At 59.2% G+C, this 15429-nt stretch overlaps 9 protein-coding genes across 9 annotated transcripts; 5 read left to right on the top strand and 4 right to left on the bottom strand.

Annotated features, from left to right (window-relative positions):
* Positions 1-6: 6 nt before the first annotated feature.
* PHYSODRAFT_354099 (hypothetical protein) lies at positions 7-2703 on the bottom strand. Its single transcript, XM_009522862.1, has 2 exons — positions 2532-2703; positions 7-2448 (listed from the first exon to the last, which is right to left on the bottom strand). The coding sequence occupies exons 1-2, from the start codon at positions 2625-2627 to the stop codon at positions 388-390; spliced, it is 2157 nt and encodes a 718-aa protein (XP_009521157.1). The 5' UTR covers positions 2628-2703; the 3' UTR covers positions 7-387.
* Positions 2704-3989: 1286 nt separating this feature from the next.
* Positions 3990-4616, bottom strand: PHYSODRAFT_256046 (hypothetical protein; the record flags this gene model as incomplete). The annotated part of the gene is made up of 1 exon (XM_009522861.1): positions 3990-4616. One exon carries the CDS (start codon positions 4614-4616, stop codon positions 3990-3992), a length of 627 nt encoding a protein of 208 aa, XP_009521156.1.
* Positions 4617-5027: 411 nt separating this feature from the next.
* Positions 5028-7026, top strand: PHYSODRAFT_297360 (hypothetical protein; the record flags this gene model as incomplete). The annotated part of the gene is made up of 5 exons (XM_009522860.1): positions 5028-5390; positions 5413-5924; positions 6008-6426; positions 6498-6730; positions 6793-7026. 5 exons carry the CDS (start codon positions 5028-5030, stop codon positions 7024-7026), a joined length of 1761 nt encoding a protein of 586 aa, XP_009521155.1.
* Positions 7027-7194: 168 nt separating this feature from the next.
* On the bottom strand, positions 7195-7640 carry PHYSODRAFT_479519 (hypothetical protein; the record flags this gene model as incomplete). The annotated part of the gene is made up of 2 exons (XM_009522859.1): positions 7195-7353; positions 7425-7640. The coding sequence occupies 2 exons, from the start codon at positions 7638-7640 to the stop codon at positions 7195-7197; spliced, it is 375 nt and encodes a 124-aa protein (XP_009521154.1).
* Positions 7641-7815: 175 nt separating this feature from the next.
* PHYSODRAFT_540459 (hypothetical protein) lies at positions 7816-9791 on the top strand. Its single transcript, XM_009522858.1, has one exon. It carries the CDS (start codon positions 7820-7822, stop codon positions 9638-9640), a length of 1821 nt encoding a protein of 606 aa, XP_009521153.1. The 5' UTR covers positions 7816-7819; the 3' UTR covers positions 9641-9791.
* Positions 9792-9901: 110 nt separating this feature from the next.
* Positions 9902-10442, top strand: PHYSODRAFT_439771 (hypothetical protein; the record flags this gene model as incomplete). Its single annotated transcript, XM_009522857.1, has 2 exons — positions 9902-10138; positions 10200-10442. Coding segments are annotated over 2 exons (480 nt in total), but the record flags the coding sequence as incomplete, so codon positions are not given.
* A 96-nt stretch (positions 10443-10538) lies between these two features.
* PHYSODRAFT_486888 (hypothetical protein) lies at positions 10539-10880 on the top strand (the record flags this gene model as incomplete). The annotated part of the gene is made up of 1 exon (XM_009522856.1): positions 10539-10880. One exon carries the CDS (start codon positions 10539-10541, stop codon positions 10878-10880), a length of 342 nt encoding a protein of 113 aa, XP_009521151.1.
* Positions 10881-10962: 82 nt separating this feature from the next.
* On the bottom strand, positions 10963-12161 carry PHYSODRAFT_312132 (hypothetical protein; the record flags this gene model as incomplete). The annotated part of the gene is made up of 2 exons (XM_009522855.1): positions 10963-11208; positions 11745-12161. 2 exons carry the CDS (start codon positions 12159-12161, stop codon positions 10963-10965), a joined length of 663 nt encoding a protein of 220 aa, XP_009521150.1.
* Positions 12162-13079: 918 nt separating this feature from the next.
* Positions 13080-15395, top strand: PHYSODRAFT_555498 (Kazal-like serine protease inhibitor domain-containing protein; the record flags this gene model as incomplete). The annotated part of the gene is made up of 3 exons (XM_009522854.1): positions 13080-13767; positions 13846-13985; positions 15200-15395. The coding sequence occupies exons 1-3, from the start codon at positions 13129-13131 to the stop codon at positions 15393-15395; spliced, it is 975 nt and encodes a 324-aa protein (XP_009521149.1). The 5' UTR covers positions 13080-13128.
* Between the last annotated feature and the right edge of the window lie 34 nt (positions 15396-15429).

Below are 15429 nucleotides of genomic sequence, written 5' to 3'. Positions count from 1 at the left end.
GTGAGCGGCTCAGAGTCCAGGCTCCAGTCCAGGAAGGAAGCAGGGGGGGGGGGGCTCACCTGAGCCGCACGCTCGGCATCCAATCTTGTTTAGAGCGTCAGCGCCCCTTTTCTGGAGGTGATGTACGTCACACAAACACTTTCCGGTGCTGTGATTGGGCGATAGCGCGTGGTTGCCCTAGCCCTCTGAACTTATACGCGTTAAACAATGCTGCTTGGGGGGCAAGGGAAGCGGCGGTCTCGCTCTCGTTCACTTGATCCCTTCCCTTCCGTCGGCGAGTGAAGCGCAATTCTCCATCCTCCTCATGCATTTACATCTCACACGTGTCTGTATGTATCTCTCTCTGTCTCTGAGCTACTGGCCTACCACTTGCAATTGACGGCCCCCCTAGATGATCTGCGACTCGGGCTCCACGGGTGTGGTGGGCACCGAGCTCTCCACGGGGCTGCCGGGCGTCATGGGCGCGGGGGGAGGGCTGCCGGGGCTGCCCACGCTCTGTGGACTCCTCGGCGACGCCGACGCCGCCGAGCTCGAGGCCGGCGGGGTGTCCGAGCCGTTGGCCTTGGACGGAGACGCCTTCGAAGACGTCATCGAGCTCTTCTTCGACCCGGGAGACAGCGGCACGCCCTCGCCGTCGCCCGACTCCTCCGCGTACGCCTCCTCCACGAACTCCTCGTCCTCGTGGATCGTGTCCTGCTTGAAGTCGCCCGTCTCTTCGTCGAACTCCATGTCAGCCATCTCCGGCTTCCAGTCGCCCAGCCCCTGGTACGAGAAGCGGTCGAAGTGCTTCTGCTCGGACGGAGACGATGGCAGCGACACGGGCGAGTCCGGCATGATCTCCTCACGCGCCTCGCGCATCTTGGCGATGGCCCGGGACAGGTGGCTCTCGTCGGTCACGTCTTCCATGCGATGCGGAGGACGCGGCACTTCCATCTCCTTGTTCAGCAGCTTGTCCCAGTCGATCTCGGCAAAGAACGGGTGTTGCTTGATCTCCTCGACACCTTCGGGGCCGCAGCCGAGACGCTGCTCCGGGTCCTTTGTGAGCAGGCTCATGATCAGATCCTGCGCTTCCGGGGTGAAGCGGTCGCTGAATTCGGGCTCTTCCTTCAAAATCTTGTCGAAGAGAATGGTGGGTACGTTGTGACGGAACGGCGAGTCGCCCTGAATCATCTCGTACGCCAAGATACCCAGTGCCCACCAGTCCACGGCCTTGCCGTAGCCCTCCTTCATAATAAGCTCAGGCGCCAGGTACTCGCATGTGCCCACAAACGAGCTCGTCCGCTCGTTGTCATCCATCTCCTCCTTAGACAGACCGAAGTCCGTGCACGCCACGTTGCCGTCCGCAGTGATGACGATGTTTTCTAGTTTCAAATCGCGGTACAGAATGTTCGAGGCGTGCAGGTGCGCGATGGCGAGAAGAATCTCGGCCAGGTAGAACCGTGCACGCTTGATGCTGAAACGGCCACGGCGCCGCAGCACCTGACGCAGTGAACCGCCGCTGTAGTACTCCATAACCATGTACAGCTTGTCTTGGTTCTGGAATGCATACTTGAGCTGGACAATGTACGGGTGGTTGGCCTCCTGCAAGATGCGGCGCTCTGCCATTGTCTGCGTGACCAAATCCTTGTTCATCACCCACTCCTTCTTCAGCACCTTCATCGCGTACAGGTGACCAGCATCTGCGCCGTCCTTCTTCAGCACCAAAAGCACCTTGCCACATGCACCACGACCAATGACGGTGACGAGCTCGAAGTCGTTCACCGACATCTTGCCAGGCTTAGCGGAACCACTGAAGACGCTCTCCTTCTCGCCCGTGCGAACTGCACGCGGCCGCGACCAGTGAATAAGCGAAGGCAGTGCCCGGCATGTCAGACACAGCCGCACCTGGCCCTCATGGCGTGTGTTCTCAACTGACGAGCATTTCTCGCAGCATGGGTTCTGGCACGTGCGGCAATGCCGGCGCCAACGACGCATGTTGAAGGCGCCCTTGCACACGTAGCAAGCCTTCTCCATGCCGCTATTTACGTTCTTCACGCGGAAACCTGACCACCTTGCCTTGAAGCTTGCGTACACCGAGGAAACAACCACTTGCAGCAAGTCAACGTCCGAGTTCGCGCGGCCGCCCGAAAGCACCACACATCCCAGCGGCGTCTCCTTTGACTTCATACGCTTCAACGCCTGCACGCCTTCGGGTGATGACATGTAGGCGATACACCACTGAGCAATCATTTTCCGCAGCGTGTACGAATCGTCCGATGATATGTGGTGCGTAGACTGCACGAAAGCAACTCCACTGATGTGACGCTGCATCTCCTTCATGTGCGCTCTAAGCGCCTCCACCAACAAATTGCCACCATCCCGGTACGCAACAATGAACACGTGAGTGGCCCGTGACGTCAAGACGTGGTTCCGCCAGCCCGTCATAAACCGCTGCACTGCGCTTCTCATCTGTGTTAGCAAGAAACGGAAGAAAAAAAAACATCAGTCTCACAGCTCGTTATCATGGCTTCAAATAGTGCAGACAGACGTACATCAATTTCTCCCGACCGCATCGAGTCCTTGAAGATGTCGTCAAATAGTACAATGCCGAGCTTGTCTTCCTTGGCCTTCATAATATACGGGAGCATAGATCCCAAACTTCCTTTGAAGATGCCGCCGCCTTCCGAGCCTGAGCGCACGCACAGCCGAGCGCTCCAAATGCCCGCGGGGGAGCCATTGCTATCACCGATAAACACCACCAGTCGGTCCGAGAAGAGCGCCGTCCTCGAGAGGAACACGCTGCACTGGATCGTTTCGTCGTCCTACAAATCACAACGTCGCAATCCAAATCACCGTAAAAATGAGTACATGTAGCAATCTTGCAAGATTAGATCAGCCATTCACCTACATGGGACGTGGTGACCTCGTGGAACGTTTCCATAAGCGTCTGCATCTTGCCCTGCACGTTCTTCGTCGCTGCCTCCAACAATCCACCAGGAGGCGGCAGCGGCGGCTCCGGCGGCTCCACGTACGAGCTGCGGGAGCTCACGGCGGGCGACGGACTGCCGTCCGGGTCGTCCTCCCCAGGCGCCGAGTCCTCACGCGAGCGGTTGTAGTGGCTGCTGTCCAGGTCGTCGTTGAAGTCCTCGCTGTCCTCGCCCGTGCCGTGCTCCGAGTCCTCGCCCGTGGAGCTGGCGCTGCGGCTGAAGATGCTGAAGTTGGTGGTGAAGCTCAGCCCCACGCTCTTGCGCCGCACGGCCTCGCGGATGTTGCTCATGGCAGCCACGGGAGACTTCTTCATGGCGCGATGGGTGCTCTTATGCGCGTGTGCACAGCTGGAGAGAGCTTTTAGAGCTGCAGAGCGAGCGTCCTGCAGCGAATTCCGGGCGGATCTCGGCGCGGAGGGCGTCGGCGGGTGGCGGAGACGCCGCTGCTTCCGATGCGGTGCTGCTTGGCCTCGCCCCGCGCGTGGAACAGTCTGGGCGTCGCGTGCAAGGGCAGCGCTTCTTGGCGTCCGAGCGGGTGCGCGCCACCTTGCAGCTTCGTCTGTGGGGAGAGAGCTAAGAACGGCGGAGTCTTTGACTTGGTTTTAGTATGGTGAATAGGGCTAGGGCAATAAATCAGGAGTTAATTAAAGCACACGGGATTGGTTCAACCCCGTTAAGTTCGAAATCATGACTACATGTAGCCATCTACTGGACTCAAGCACTCGATGTGCAAGTTGACATGTGGTTGCAGTGATCAGCGTGATCGCCGCCAAGTAAAGTGAGCGCCCAGCTCTGAATTGATGAAACCATTGAATGGATGGCGACGTCGCCGTTCATTTAGAAGGAAGGAAAGGCATAAGTATATATTTATAGTGGTTGTTCGACCAGCGAAAGTGGAGGGGGATGTCGAAGGTACGGCAATCAAAACGTGTGTGCAAGCGAATTTCTTCACCCTGCCATCATCAACCTGGCCTTGTGGTGCAGCACGATCGAAAATCCAGCCCGATCGCTTTCATTTCTGCTCTAAGCGATATCTGGTGTCGCTCCAAGCCGCTGCTGCTGCCGGAACTTGGCCATCACGTCGACCCAGCGAGTGTAGACGCCGATTTGGGCAGACGCTAGCCCCAACGCGCCGAACAGTCCGTCACTCACGCGCAGTCCCGAGAGCCCCACAGATGCCACAGGCAGATCCAGCAGCTTCTTGATCGTCGACAGCGTACTGCCGCGCTGCATCATGCGGTCCAGGGGGAACGCCAGCAGAATGCTCATCAGCCAGAAGCCGTTGCAGCCCCGCCTCAGCCTCCGCATGAACGGATCTCGCGGTGACACGCCCAGCACGCGCGTCTTGAGCACTACGTAGTTCTCTGTCAGGTAGAAGAAGAAGAAGCACAAGATGCGCAGTCGCCGCAATACACGCACAGAGCGTAGCGGCTCTCGGACGTTGCGGTACAGGTCCGCCATCTCCAGGAACTGCAGGAAGCGGAAGAACCTGCGCGCGTCGCCAAATACCAGCTCTGCTCGGCCCAGCGACGCAACTACCCTCCTCCTCCAGTCCTCTGGGTCCCGCTTCTTCTGCTCAGACGATGGATCTGTAGCTGCTGTCTTAGATAGCTGGGTAGTATTACTGCTGGGGCCATTGGCTGCATCCATGTTGAGCTGCCAGTGCTGGATCAGTGCCCACTTGGTGAACTTGGAGCCATATTGAAGCAGGCGGTAGAGCTGGCTGCGGGTCTCTAATGCGTCAACCAAAGCACAGTAATAGGTAAGCATGCGGCGAGCGCTTGACCACTACCTGGTAGCAGCGCTACGCACCCGTCGTGGACAGGAAGAAGACGGCCTGCGCCAGCGCATCGTCATCGAACGTCATCGACCGAGCAGCTCACGTCGGGTTTACGAGATGACCGTGCTCGAGCTTCATCTTTGTGTGCTCATACACCAAATAGGGTCTTTTATGCATTGTACTCGAGTTTCATCCGTATGTGCTAGTACACCAGATTGTGTGCGCACACCAAAACGCCGCGGCCCACGATTCGAAGCCGGGAGCTGATGCAGCGGCGCACTATGGCGGGCAGCGGGCTGACCAAGAACCAGCGGCGGCGCCTGAAGAAGCGCGCGCAGAGGCAGGCGGAGGCGAACGGCGTCAAGACCGAACCCGTCGGTGCTGCCGCCGTTGCCAGCAGCAGCAGTAATGGCTCCTCTGGGCCGACGGAGGACGCGGCTCCGGACGTGGAGGTGGAGTACGTGAGCGCCGACCTGAGCAAGGAGCTGGCGCTGCCGCAGGACGACCCGGCCTACGAGGAGATGATGCGCGTGTTCGGCAAGTTCTCTTCTGCCGAGGAGCTCTGCGGCGCCACGGACAACGAGGTGCGTCCCCTGCCAAGAGCGCAGGATATCTATCTCTCCGTCCTAGTCGGGCCTACTCATGTATGTGTTTCTATTTATCTAGGACGGGAAGGACGACGAGAAGAAGGAGAAGGGTGAAGATGAAGGAGAAGACGGGCAGGAGGCGAAGGAGGACGAAGAGGAGCAGACGCTGTCCAAGAAGGCGCGCAAGAAGAGCAAGCGTCTGAGCGTCGCGGAGCTCAAGCAGCTCGTGGCGTACCCGGACGTGGTGGAGGCGCACGACGTCACGTCGGCCGACCCGCGTCTGCTCGTGTACCTGAAGTCGTATCGCAACACGGTGCCCGTGCCGCGCCACTGGTGCCACAAGCGTAAGTATCTTCAGGGCAAGCGCGGCATTGAGAAGCCGCCGTTCCAGCTGCCAGAGTTTATCGCCCAGACCGGCATTGCAGAGGTGAGGGATTCGGTGGCGGAGGACGACGAGAAGAAGAAGAACAAGCAGCGCGCGAGGGAACGCGTGCAGCCCAAGATGGGGCGCGTGGATATCGACTACCAGGTGCTGCACGACGCCTTCTTCCGCTTCCAGACCAAGCCCAAGCTGACCCAACTCGGCGATCTGTACGTTGCTATGTGTTGGTGTACTTGTGGGTGGGCTTCCCGTGTAAAAGTCTAACGGTGTTGGTATGATTTTGTACTGGCAGGTATTATGAAGGCAAGGAATTCGAGGTGAAGGTAAAGGCGAAGGTGCCGGGTCAGCTCTCCGACGAGCTTAAGGCAGCGCTGGGTATGGTGGAAGGCGTACCACCGCCGTGGCTGCTGAATGTACAGCGATATGGCCCGCCGCCCGCTTATCCTAACCTTAAGATCCCCGGCTTGAACGCCCCAATTCCGGAGGGTGCAAGCTTTGGCTATCACCCCGGCGGCTGGGGTAAACCGCCTGTGGACGAGAATGGTGTGCCGTTGTATGGTGACGTATTTGGCAAAGCGACTGAATCTGAGAACCAGGTAGGAAATATCGCGCGGTTGATTACAAGGCGGTGCTGGCGACTAACAACCGCTGTGCGGCAGGGCGAGGAAATTAATCGCGAGAGGTGGGGAGAGCTGGAGGAAGAAGAAGAAGGTTCGTTCAGTTGGCTAGGTCTGGTAGCTGTAAACTTTCATCGTCCTGATAATGATGTTGAACTTACGCAGAAGAAGAAGAGGATGAAGGCGAAGAGGAGCAGGAGGGAGCAGAAGGCGCGGATGAGGGCGATGCCGAGGCTGAGGGCCTTGATGCTACCGGTTTGGAAACTCCGCTCGTGGACGGCATCTCCAGCGTTGCATCGGGTCTTACTACGCCCGGTGTCGTGGATCTGCGCAAGGGCAGAGGAACCGAGACACCCGACGTTCCTCAGCAGCTTTACACCGTTCTGGAGCAGAAAGAGGTGCGTGTTTCGTCTCCACTCTTCTATCGTGTGCCATACTTACACATTGCTCCGTCATGCAGACATCAGTCGGTACGTCACTATACGGCTCGGGGCATGCTTATGTGGTCCCTGGTGGCGCCGAGTCGAGTGGCACGCGTACTGAGACCGGTCGGGTCCGACGTCGCTTCGAAGACGCGCCATCGTCCACCTCGGAGTCTGCTGATCCAGCAGCGGAAGACGAAGAGGAGGCCGCCAAGAAGAAAAAGAAGGCCAAGACCGAGAAGAGCAAGAAGCTCAAGGACTTCAAATTCTAAGTGTAGGTAGGTACCTCCCGAGCGTTCCGCAGTAGACAGCGACGTACAACACAACACAAAACTTTGACAACCACAACTGCTCGTGTATTCTGTAGCTCTGTCGGTCGTCTCGAACTCTCTCGGGTGCTGGCAGGTTAAATAGAAAGTCGACAGCCACGACCCCTGTACTCACAGTGGAGGGAGCCCCATGGCCTCGCGCAGCTCCATGATCTGCCGCCGCTCCACGGGCGGCAGCGACTGGATGATCTCGGGCGCCAAGTTCTGCACCTGCTCCAGCAGCTCCTGCTGCTCCGGGTCCAGCTTCTCCATCAAGTCGTTCGACACACCCTGCCACATACAAACACCAAGTAAGTAAGCACCCTCCACAGTAAATACAGCAGCAGCAGCAGCCAGCGTACGATGGTGTTGGCAGGCGCCGCGGCCGACGCCGTGCGCTCCTTGATCATGCCGAGGCGCAGTTGCGCCTGCGCGACGGCGCGCGCCAGCTCCGGGTGGTCCTGCAGCAGGCGCCTCGTCTCGACCGGGTCGCTCTCGTTGCACTGCTTGAGCTGGTACACGAGCTCGTACACCTCGGCGTCCGTCAGGTCCTTGACACTCGTCGCCTTGGCTTCCATTTTGACCGCAGTATGTAAGCTCGAATATGCCGCATCGAAGGTCTTGTTCGTCATGCCTGACTTAACATAGGTCATGTAACCTGTGTAAGTCACGTATATTTACGTACAGATGGTGTGCGTGTTAACCTTGATTGATGGGGCCTGCCCATCCCGCATTGACATTTCAGTGGCCACCGCGGATGCTGCGTGCTCAGTCGTCGCTCCGCCGCTCGCTGCTCGTCGTCGCTCGCCCCCGCCGCTTCAGTAGCAGCGCCGCCTCCCTCGCCGCCGACGCAGACTCCAAGCCCACGGACGAGATGAACGTGACGCGCCACAACTTCGCCAAGTGCCTGGCCGACCTGCAGAAGGACCTGGCGCTGCCCACGTGCCGCTTCGTGGCCATCGACACGGAGTTCACGGGCCTGTCGCCCAACGAGTTCGAGCGCGAGCAGTACCTGGACACGCTCGAGGAGCGCTACCGCAAGGTGAAGCGCGCGGGCGAGAGCTTCCTCGTCACGCAGTTCGGGCTCTCGACGGTGCACTTGGACCAGAAGGACCAGTTCCAGATCAAGACCTGGAACTTCTACGTGTTCCCGCGGCCCTACGGCTCGCTGGACGAGCGCTTCCTGTGCCAGGCCTCGAGTCTGCAGTTCCTGTCGGAGCACGGCTTCGACTTCAACAAGTTCATCGGCGACGGCATCCCCTTCGTCAACTTGGCCAAGACGCCGGTCATGAAGAAGCGCCTGCAGCGCCGCATTGATGGGCTTACGAAGGTGAACAAGAACCTGCAGCTCTCGGACGACGGCGTGGCCTTCCAGAAGGACGTGAACGAGCAGCTGGACCAGTGGATCGCCGGAGGAGCCAAGAAGGGCGAGAAGCTGCTCGTGCCCACCCGGAACTCCTTCTACTCGATGGTTGTGCACGAGACTGTGCGCTCCAAGGCGAGTTACCTGTACTCGGAGGCTGCCGAGGGCGGCGTGGAGGTGTCGTACGTGTCCAAGAAGATCAAGGAGGAGCTCATTGCGGCCAAGGTCAAGGACATGAGACGCGAGATGGACGAGGCCATCGGCTTCTCCAAGGTCATCGAGGCGCTGAGCGAGAGCAAGCTGCCTGTTGTCGGACACAACGCGCTGCTGGACTTTGTGTACGTGTTCCACCAGTTCTACAAGCCGCTGCCGGAGACGCTGGCGGAGTTCAAGACGCAGCTGCTGGGGCTGTTCCCCACCATCTACGACACCAAGCACGTGACGCTGCGCTCGCCTCTCGGTGACAAGCTCAAGTCCACGGGTCTGTCGTCTCTGTTCGAGTACATGCGCGAGAACGTCAAGCCTGAGCCCGAGAGCCTCATCCCCAGCGACGAGCACTTTGACACGTACCGCCAAGCGCTTAAGGCTGAGGCTGACGGCAACGAGAGCCTGCTGTGCCATGAGGCTGGTTTCGACGCCTTCATGACGGCTGTGTGCTTCCTGGGTCTGCTGGCTCACGACGCCAAGGGAGAGCTGCCCGACCAGCAGGTGCCGAAGGAGGGCAGCTCTGCTCGTCTTAAGGTCCGTCTGGAGGAGCTGGACAGCTTGAAGAACCAGCTGAACCTCATGATCTCGGACGAGAGCTTCCTCGACTTGGGCAACGTCTCCCAGACCATCGACCGCACCCGCGTGTACCGCGTGAGCAGCACGACCAAGCGACGGATCCAGCACGTGCGCATGGAGGACGTGTTCAAGTCGTCCAAGGTGCAGCGTATCGTGCGTGAGAGCGACCAGGACGCGTTCGTGGTGCTCACGGAGCCCGCCGAGGAGGTGAACGACGAGACCAAGGCCGAGCTGGGCGTGAACATCTCCACATACGACGAACACATGGCTGCCGAGGCCGAGAAGGCTCGTAAGGAGAAGGAGGAAGCCGACCGCAAGCTCTTCGAGAAGATCTCGGCTGCTCGTGCTTCAACATCAAGTGGCGAGACCGCGAGCGGTGACACCACTGCCGAGGGTCCGTCTGCCGTGTGGAATCGCTGCACCATTTCATAGAGCAGCAGAAGTAGCTAGAGAGGAGGAAGTTTGTTAGTCTTGCCTGTAAGCTGCTGCGCTCGGGGGACTCCAGCGACACAGCTTAGCTAGCAGCAGCGTTGTAGCAATAGATCGATCCCTTCTTGAGGTGGACGCTCTCCGTCACCGATTCTACTGGTCCATTGCTGCCGCATTTGCGTATCTCCCGGCGGCACCTCAAGTCCTTTTGGGCGTTTCGACTGCTGGCCCAGCAGACGCCGCTAGAAACCGTAGCGCATGGGCATGAGCATCGAGAGCGACAGCGAGCGCGGCGTGCGCGCGACCCCGGCGTCCACCGCTCGCAGCAAGTGCGAGGTGCAGCGCGCGGAGGTTCAGCGGCTGCGGGAACATTTGGACAAGGTCCGGGCGGGCGAAGACGACGAGGACGCGCTGCTTCTGGCGCTGGCACAGCCCCTGGGCACCACCGACCCGCTCTCGTGTCTGTGCTGCTGCAAGTTCCAGCGGATCGGACACAGCTACGTGAGTGAACAACCAATGCACTCACTTCAACTGAGTCTGACGTTGTTTGGTGCTCGATCAGATCCTGCATGAGCGCCGCGTGGTGGCTGACGGCGTCAATGTGGAGACCAAGCGGGTGATCGTCGGGCCGCACTGGATCGGCGTGTTGGTGACGCTGGGCATCATCTTGGTCTCGACCGGCATGTTCCTCTCTCAGCACGTGGAGACCATGCCATGGTACGACACGTTGATCACCTTCATGCTGTGCGGCATGACGCTCTACTACCTGTTCCAGACCACGTGCACGGACCCGGGCATTGTGCGTCCTCCGAGGAGGAACAAGGAGGTGTCAATGACGGAGGACGAGAGTGAAGCCGACTTGGAGGCGGGACGACAGTCGTCCGCGGACGAGTCGGTGGCCATGCAGCCTCCGCTCCCTGTGGAGGCCTTCGGGCCGCGCCGACGCGCGTCGCGCCGTCGGTTCTGCGATATCTGCGGCATCGAGCAGGACCGCTCCACTGATCACTGCGAGGACTGCGGCGTGTGCGTGGCCGGCTACGACCACCACTGTCCCTGGATGGGGAAGTGCATCGGCCGAGGCAACATGCACGCCTTCAAGATGTTCAACGTGTCGTGGGTGCTCTATGTGTGCTTTGTCCTGGTCGTGGCCATCACGAGTGTCGACTGGGGGCACGCTGCCGTTCAGACGCTGCAACGCACAGCGTCAGGGTCGTGGGCGCCGGTGCCACCACGAGGACCCTAGAGGCAGCTTTCAAGAGCCAAGACACAACCATAAGAAAACTAGAGCGTGAGATGTCTGCTTAATATATTAGGTTGGTGTTGGTTTACTTGGCCTCGCCGTTGGCGGCAGCCTGCTTCTTGTGCTTGTTTTTCTTGCGCTTCTTCTTCTGGGACGAACCCGAAGCAGCAGTGTCGTTGTTGTTGGGAGTGGAGGAGTTGGCAGGAGTATCGGCCGGCTTGGGCTTCTTCTTCTGCTCCTCCTTCTTGGCTGGAGGCGTCGTGGTCGCAGGCTCGTCGGCCTTGACCTTCTTCTCAGGGACGTTCTCCGAGTCGCTGGACGAGGGGGACACCTGAAAGGTTGAATGAAAACACAAAAGTCAGTACTTACGTTCAGGGGTGATAGATCTAGGACACGCATTGACATGGATGTTGCACAGTTATGACTCGTATGATTCCGACGGGAAAGACCACAAGAGCCTTTTACAGGCGCAATAGGCAGGCACCGCTTAAGTTGCCATCTCGCCGGAGCAAACCTTCCCCGAACGCCGCCGCCCTCCTTAACGCACCCCCGACTCCACTCCTCCCGCCATCGTTTCCGACAAGCAGTTAGGAGCAAAGAACAAAGGCACAGAGAGCAGCGAGCGTTGGATCGCAGCCGCGACCAGCATAAAAGGAGACAGCCACAGCGCCCAGCCCTACGCCCGCACGGAGACAGCCTTAAGGACCATGCGCGAGTATTGAGACGAGAAGAACTCTCGCCATAAAGGCATACACTTTCCTATCCCATCCGGTCTGGACCCCCGCGATATCGAGGAAAGGACCGCGGGGGTAATTTACAGATGGGGAATGGTCTACACAAATGAATGCATTGGCTCCAGGTACGCACCTCGTCCTTCTGCGTCTTCTTCTCCTCGCGAGCGCGCTTCTTGCTCTTCTTGTTGTTGTCGGCCTTAGCAGCCTCCACCTTGGGGGTCTCCTCCACCTCGAACAGGTCGGCGGGAGGGCCCGGCTGGAAGTAGCCCGTGAGGTTCACGGCGCCCGAGCCCTTGGCCAGGTAGAACTTGACCTTGTGGCCGAAAACCAGGTCCAGCTTGACCTGCAGCGGCTGCTTGCCGCCCAGGTGCGCCACGGCGCCCTTCCAGGCCTTGCCGTCGAGCTGTGGCGTCTCCAGGCCGAGCGCCACCTGCGCGTCGGCGCTGGCCACGCCGCTCGTGGCGTTGCACACGTTGAGCACGAAGCCCTCGGGCACGTCCACGACCGCCGCCTTGGTCTCCGTCACCTCGCAGCCCCAGAACGCCACCATCTTGTCTTGATACCCGAGCGGAGGAAGAATGACACGGACCAACGGCGAGGAGCTACGATATGAGGGACGTGGCTCGTTTTTGATACCCTTTAGAATGAGTGGTTAGGAGGATGGTGTGGTGTACACAGTGTGTGACGTGTGAACAAGTTGAAGTACTTTTGCCGGTGTTGCATGCACCCAAGCGCCGGTAAAGGCACCGAGGCGCCTCACAGCGCGGGAGAACGACGTATCCCAGCGAAAGGCAGACTGATGTGATATCACGCAAGTCTTCGATGTCCGCACGACTGACTCAACGTCTCTCTGGAAAGGGAACAGCGACTGACTCAACGTCTTCTCTGGGTGTGAGCAATGCGTGCGCTGCTGTGTATCGAGCCATACGCAGCATGCCCGAGTACTTGCATCTCGTGCGCGTCTTTGAAGGTGTCAACTATAGTAACGAGTATGAGCCTGACGGTGCGAGCTGAACCTTTCGAAGATATCCGACCAAGTACGGGCGACAGACCTGCTAGCCAACGTTCGAAGCTTGGCGCAGTGCTGTTGACAGCTCGTCAAGAGTAGTATCCCTCTTCAAGCTGCGTATCCTTCATCGGTGGCATGTCCAGATCATCATGGCGTGGGCGAAAAATTACTACTGACTTCGCTCACCTAACTTCTGTGCCCTAGCGGCTCGATTCCTTGCAAGCAGTCATCTTTCGCGCCGGTCTGACCAAAAGAGAGATGTACACATGTCGTTAGTCGCGGCCTCTCTTCAGTCGACCAAGTTCTTAGTAGACTGGCGCAAACAACAGGCGGATTCCAGCAGAGGCACGAAGGGGATGACTGTACCCAAGCGCATGCTTCCAGACTGGGTACTTGCGCTCTTGTCGATAACCATCTACCCGCAGTCTGGAGTTCATTCTCCAATTTGCACAGTGCACTCCACACTCCAGCGTCCAACCCAAGCTACCAAGCTTCACTCCACTCTACCATGAAGCTCGCCGCGCACCTCGTGTTTGCCGCCATCGCCGCTGCATCCGCGCACGCTGGCTACGGCGGTGGGGTGCCGTCAACTGCTGCTAGCAACGATACCGACAGCGGCAGTGACAGCGGCTGCCCCTCAATGTGCCCCGCTCTCCACGCTCCGGTCTGCGGCTCCGACGGAGTCACGTACTCGAATGCTTGTCGCTTGAGCGTCGCGAACTGCAACAGCCAAAGTGGAGCCATCACCCAAGTGCACGACGGAGCATGCTCCACGAGCGGCTCGACCTCCGAGACGTCCTCGTACGAGACGTCGACGGACAACAGCGAGAGCGACTCCTGCTCCAAGGCGTGCACCAAGATCTACATGCCGGTATGTGGCTCCGACGGCGTCACCTACGGCAACGACTGCATGTTTGGTGTCGCTCAGTGCAAGAGCGGCGGCACCATCACCAAGGTGTCCGATGGACAGTGTCCGGAGTCGTCGACGTCTTCGACTGGAAGCACCGGAACCGACTGCCCCGACGAGTGCATCGAGATCTGGAAGCCCGTGTGCGGCTCCGACGGCGTCACGTACGCCAACTCGTGCTTCCTGGGCGTCGCCACCTGCAAGGACCCGAGCGTCACCCAAGCCAGCGACGGCGCCTGCGTCGCGACTGAAGGCAGCAACCTGACGTCTGACCCGTCGGTGGACTCCAGTAACGAGGAGGGCAGCGCCGGCAGCGAGACTTACACGTCGTCGGGCTGCCCGGAAGTCTGCACCGCCATCTACTCGCCCGTGTGCGGCTCGGACGGCGTCACGTACGGCAACGAGTGCGAGTTGGGCGTTGCCAGCTGCAAGAACCCCAAGCAAAACATCAAGAAGGTGTCCGACGGGGCCTGCGCAGCCGACTGCAAGACCAACTTCTAAGGTGGTGCAAGTTGAGAATGACTTTGGCTGCCAACCTGGAAGCAAAATTGAGGCAAAAAGTAGCGGTGAAGTTGAAGTGCTAGCTACAAAATACAGTCAGTGATTCGTTGTAACCATCACACCCCTATTGGTTTTGCTGCTTTTCGAGCATCCTGCAACCCCAACGGCGGCACGCTAGGAATCTTCCGTTCTCCGCCATTGCGCTTCATGCTGGAAGTAGCGGTCTCTGTGACAGGTTCTTGCCATCTCTTCGAGCAGCGAACGACAGGCGGCTTTCCTCCGTTCCGGTGCCTCGAGGAGACGTACGTTTCCTTAGATCAAGCGAAATGGATGCAGGCACGTGCCTCGAGAATCTCGAGCCGAGATTATTTTGTCTTTCGGGCGCCTGTGCGCTGGCGGTTCCCGCTGCTGCTGCTGGTAAATCATTCTCCAACTTGCCAAGTGCAGTCAAGACCCGCAACTCACCAAGCCGTGTCAAGATGAAGCTCACTCTTCACCTCGCGCTCGGTTCCGTTGCTGTCGCAGTCGCTCACGCCGACGACTATTACCCACCGTCAAGCGGCAGTGGTAGCGAATGCTCCTTCGTGTGCTCGGATCTGCTTCAACCTGTCTGCGGCTCGGACGGGATGACGTACCCGAACGAGTGCTTCTTGAGCCTGGCGGACTGCAACAGCCCGGAGACCATCTCCAAAGCGTACGACGGAGCATGCTCGACGACTGAAACGACCTCCGATACGTCCTCCACTGCAAGTAGCAGTTATCCGACATGCTCCGACGTGTGCCCCATGATCTACAAGGCAGTTTGTGGATCGGACGGCGTGACGTACTCCAACGACTGCCTCCTCGGTGTCGCGCAGTGCCAGAGCGACGGTGCCATCACCAAGGTGTCCGATGGGGAATGCCCCGGGTCGTACCCCACAACCGGAAGCTCGGAAGCTGGTGAGGCTGGAAGCGAAAGCACTGGCTGCTCGGAGGTTTGCATTGAAATCTGGAGGCCCGTGTGTGGCTCTGACGGGGTCACGTACGCCAACTCGTGCTTCCTGGGTATTGAAACGTGCAAGAACCCGAGCATCACGCAAGTTAGTGAAGGACCCTGCCCAACAACCGGAGGAAGCTACGGATCTACCACCAACTCGACCGATTCGAGCGAAGAGAGCACGCCAGCTGACAGCGAGGCGTCTTCAGCATCGTCCTCTACGTCGTGCCCAGACGCTTGCACTGCCATCTACGCACCAGTTTGCGGCTCTGACGGTGTCACATACTCCAGCGAGTGTAAGCTTGATGTCGCTTGCTGCAAGAACCCGGAGCTTCACATCACCAAGGCGCATGATGGGGCCTGCTCAGTTGAGTGCAAGACGCAGCTCTAAACACTGAGGACGTAAGAAGATGACATTGCATAAC

The sequence above is a fragment of the Phytophthora sojae genome, assembly GCF_000149755.1.
Source record: "Phytophthora sojae unplaced genomic scaffold PHYSOscaffold_2, whole genome shotgun sequence".
NCBI classification, from domain to species: domain Eukaryota; phylum Oomycota; class Peronosporomycetes; order Peronosporales; family Peronosporaceae; genus Phytophthora; species Phytophthora sojae.
Note: the sequence above shows the minus strand (reverse complement) of the source record. Positions and strands in the feature narration are given on the sequence as shown.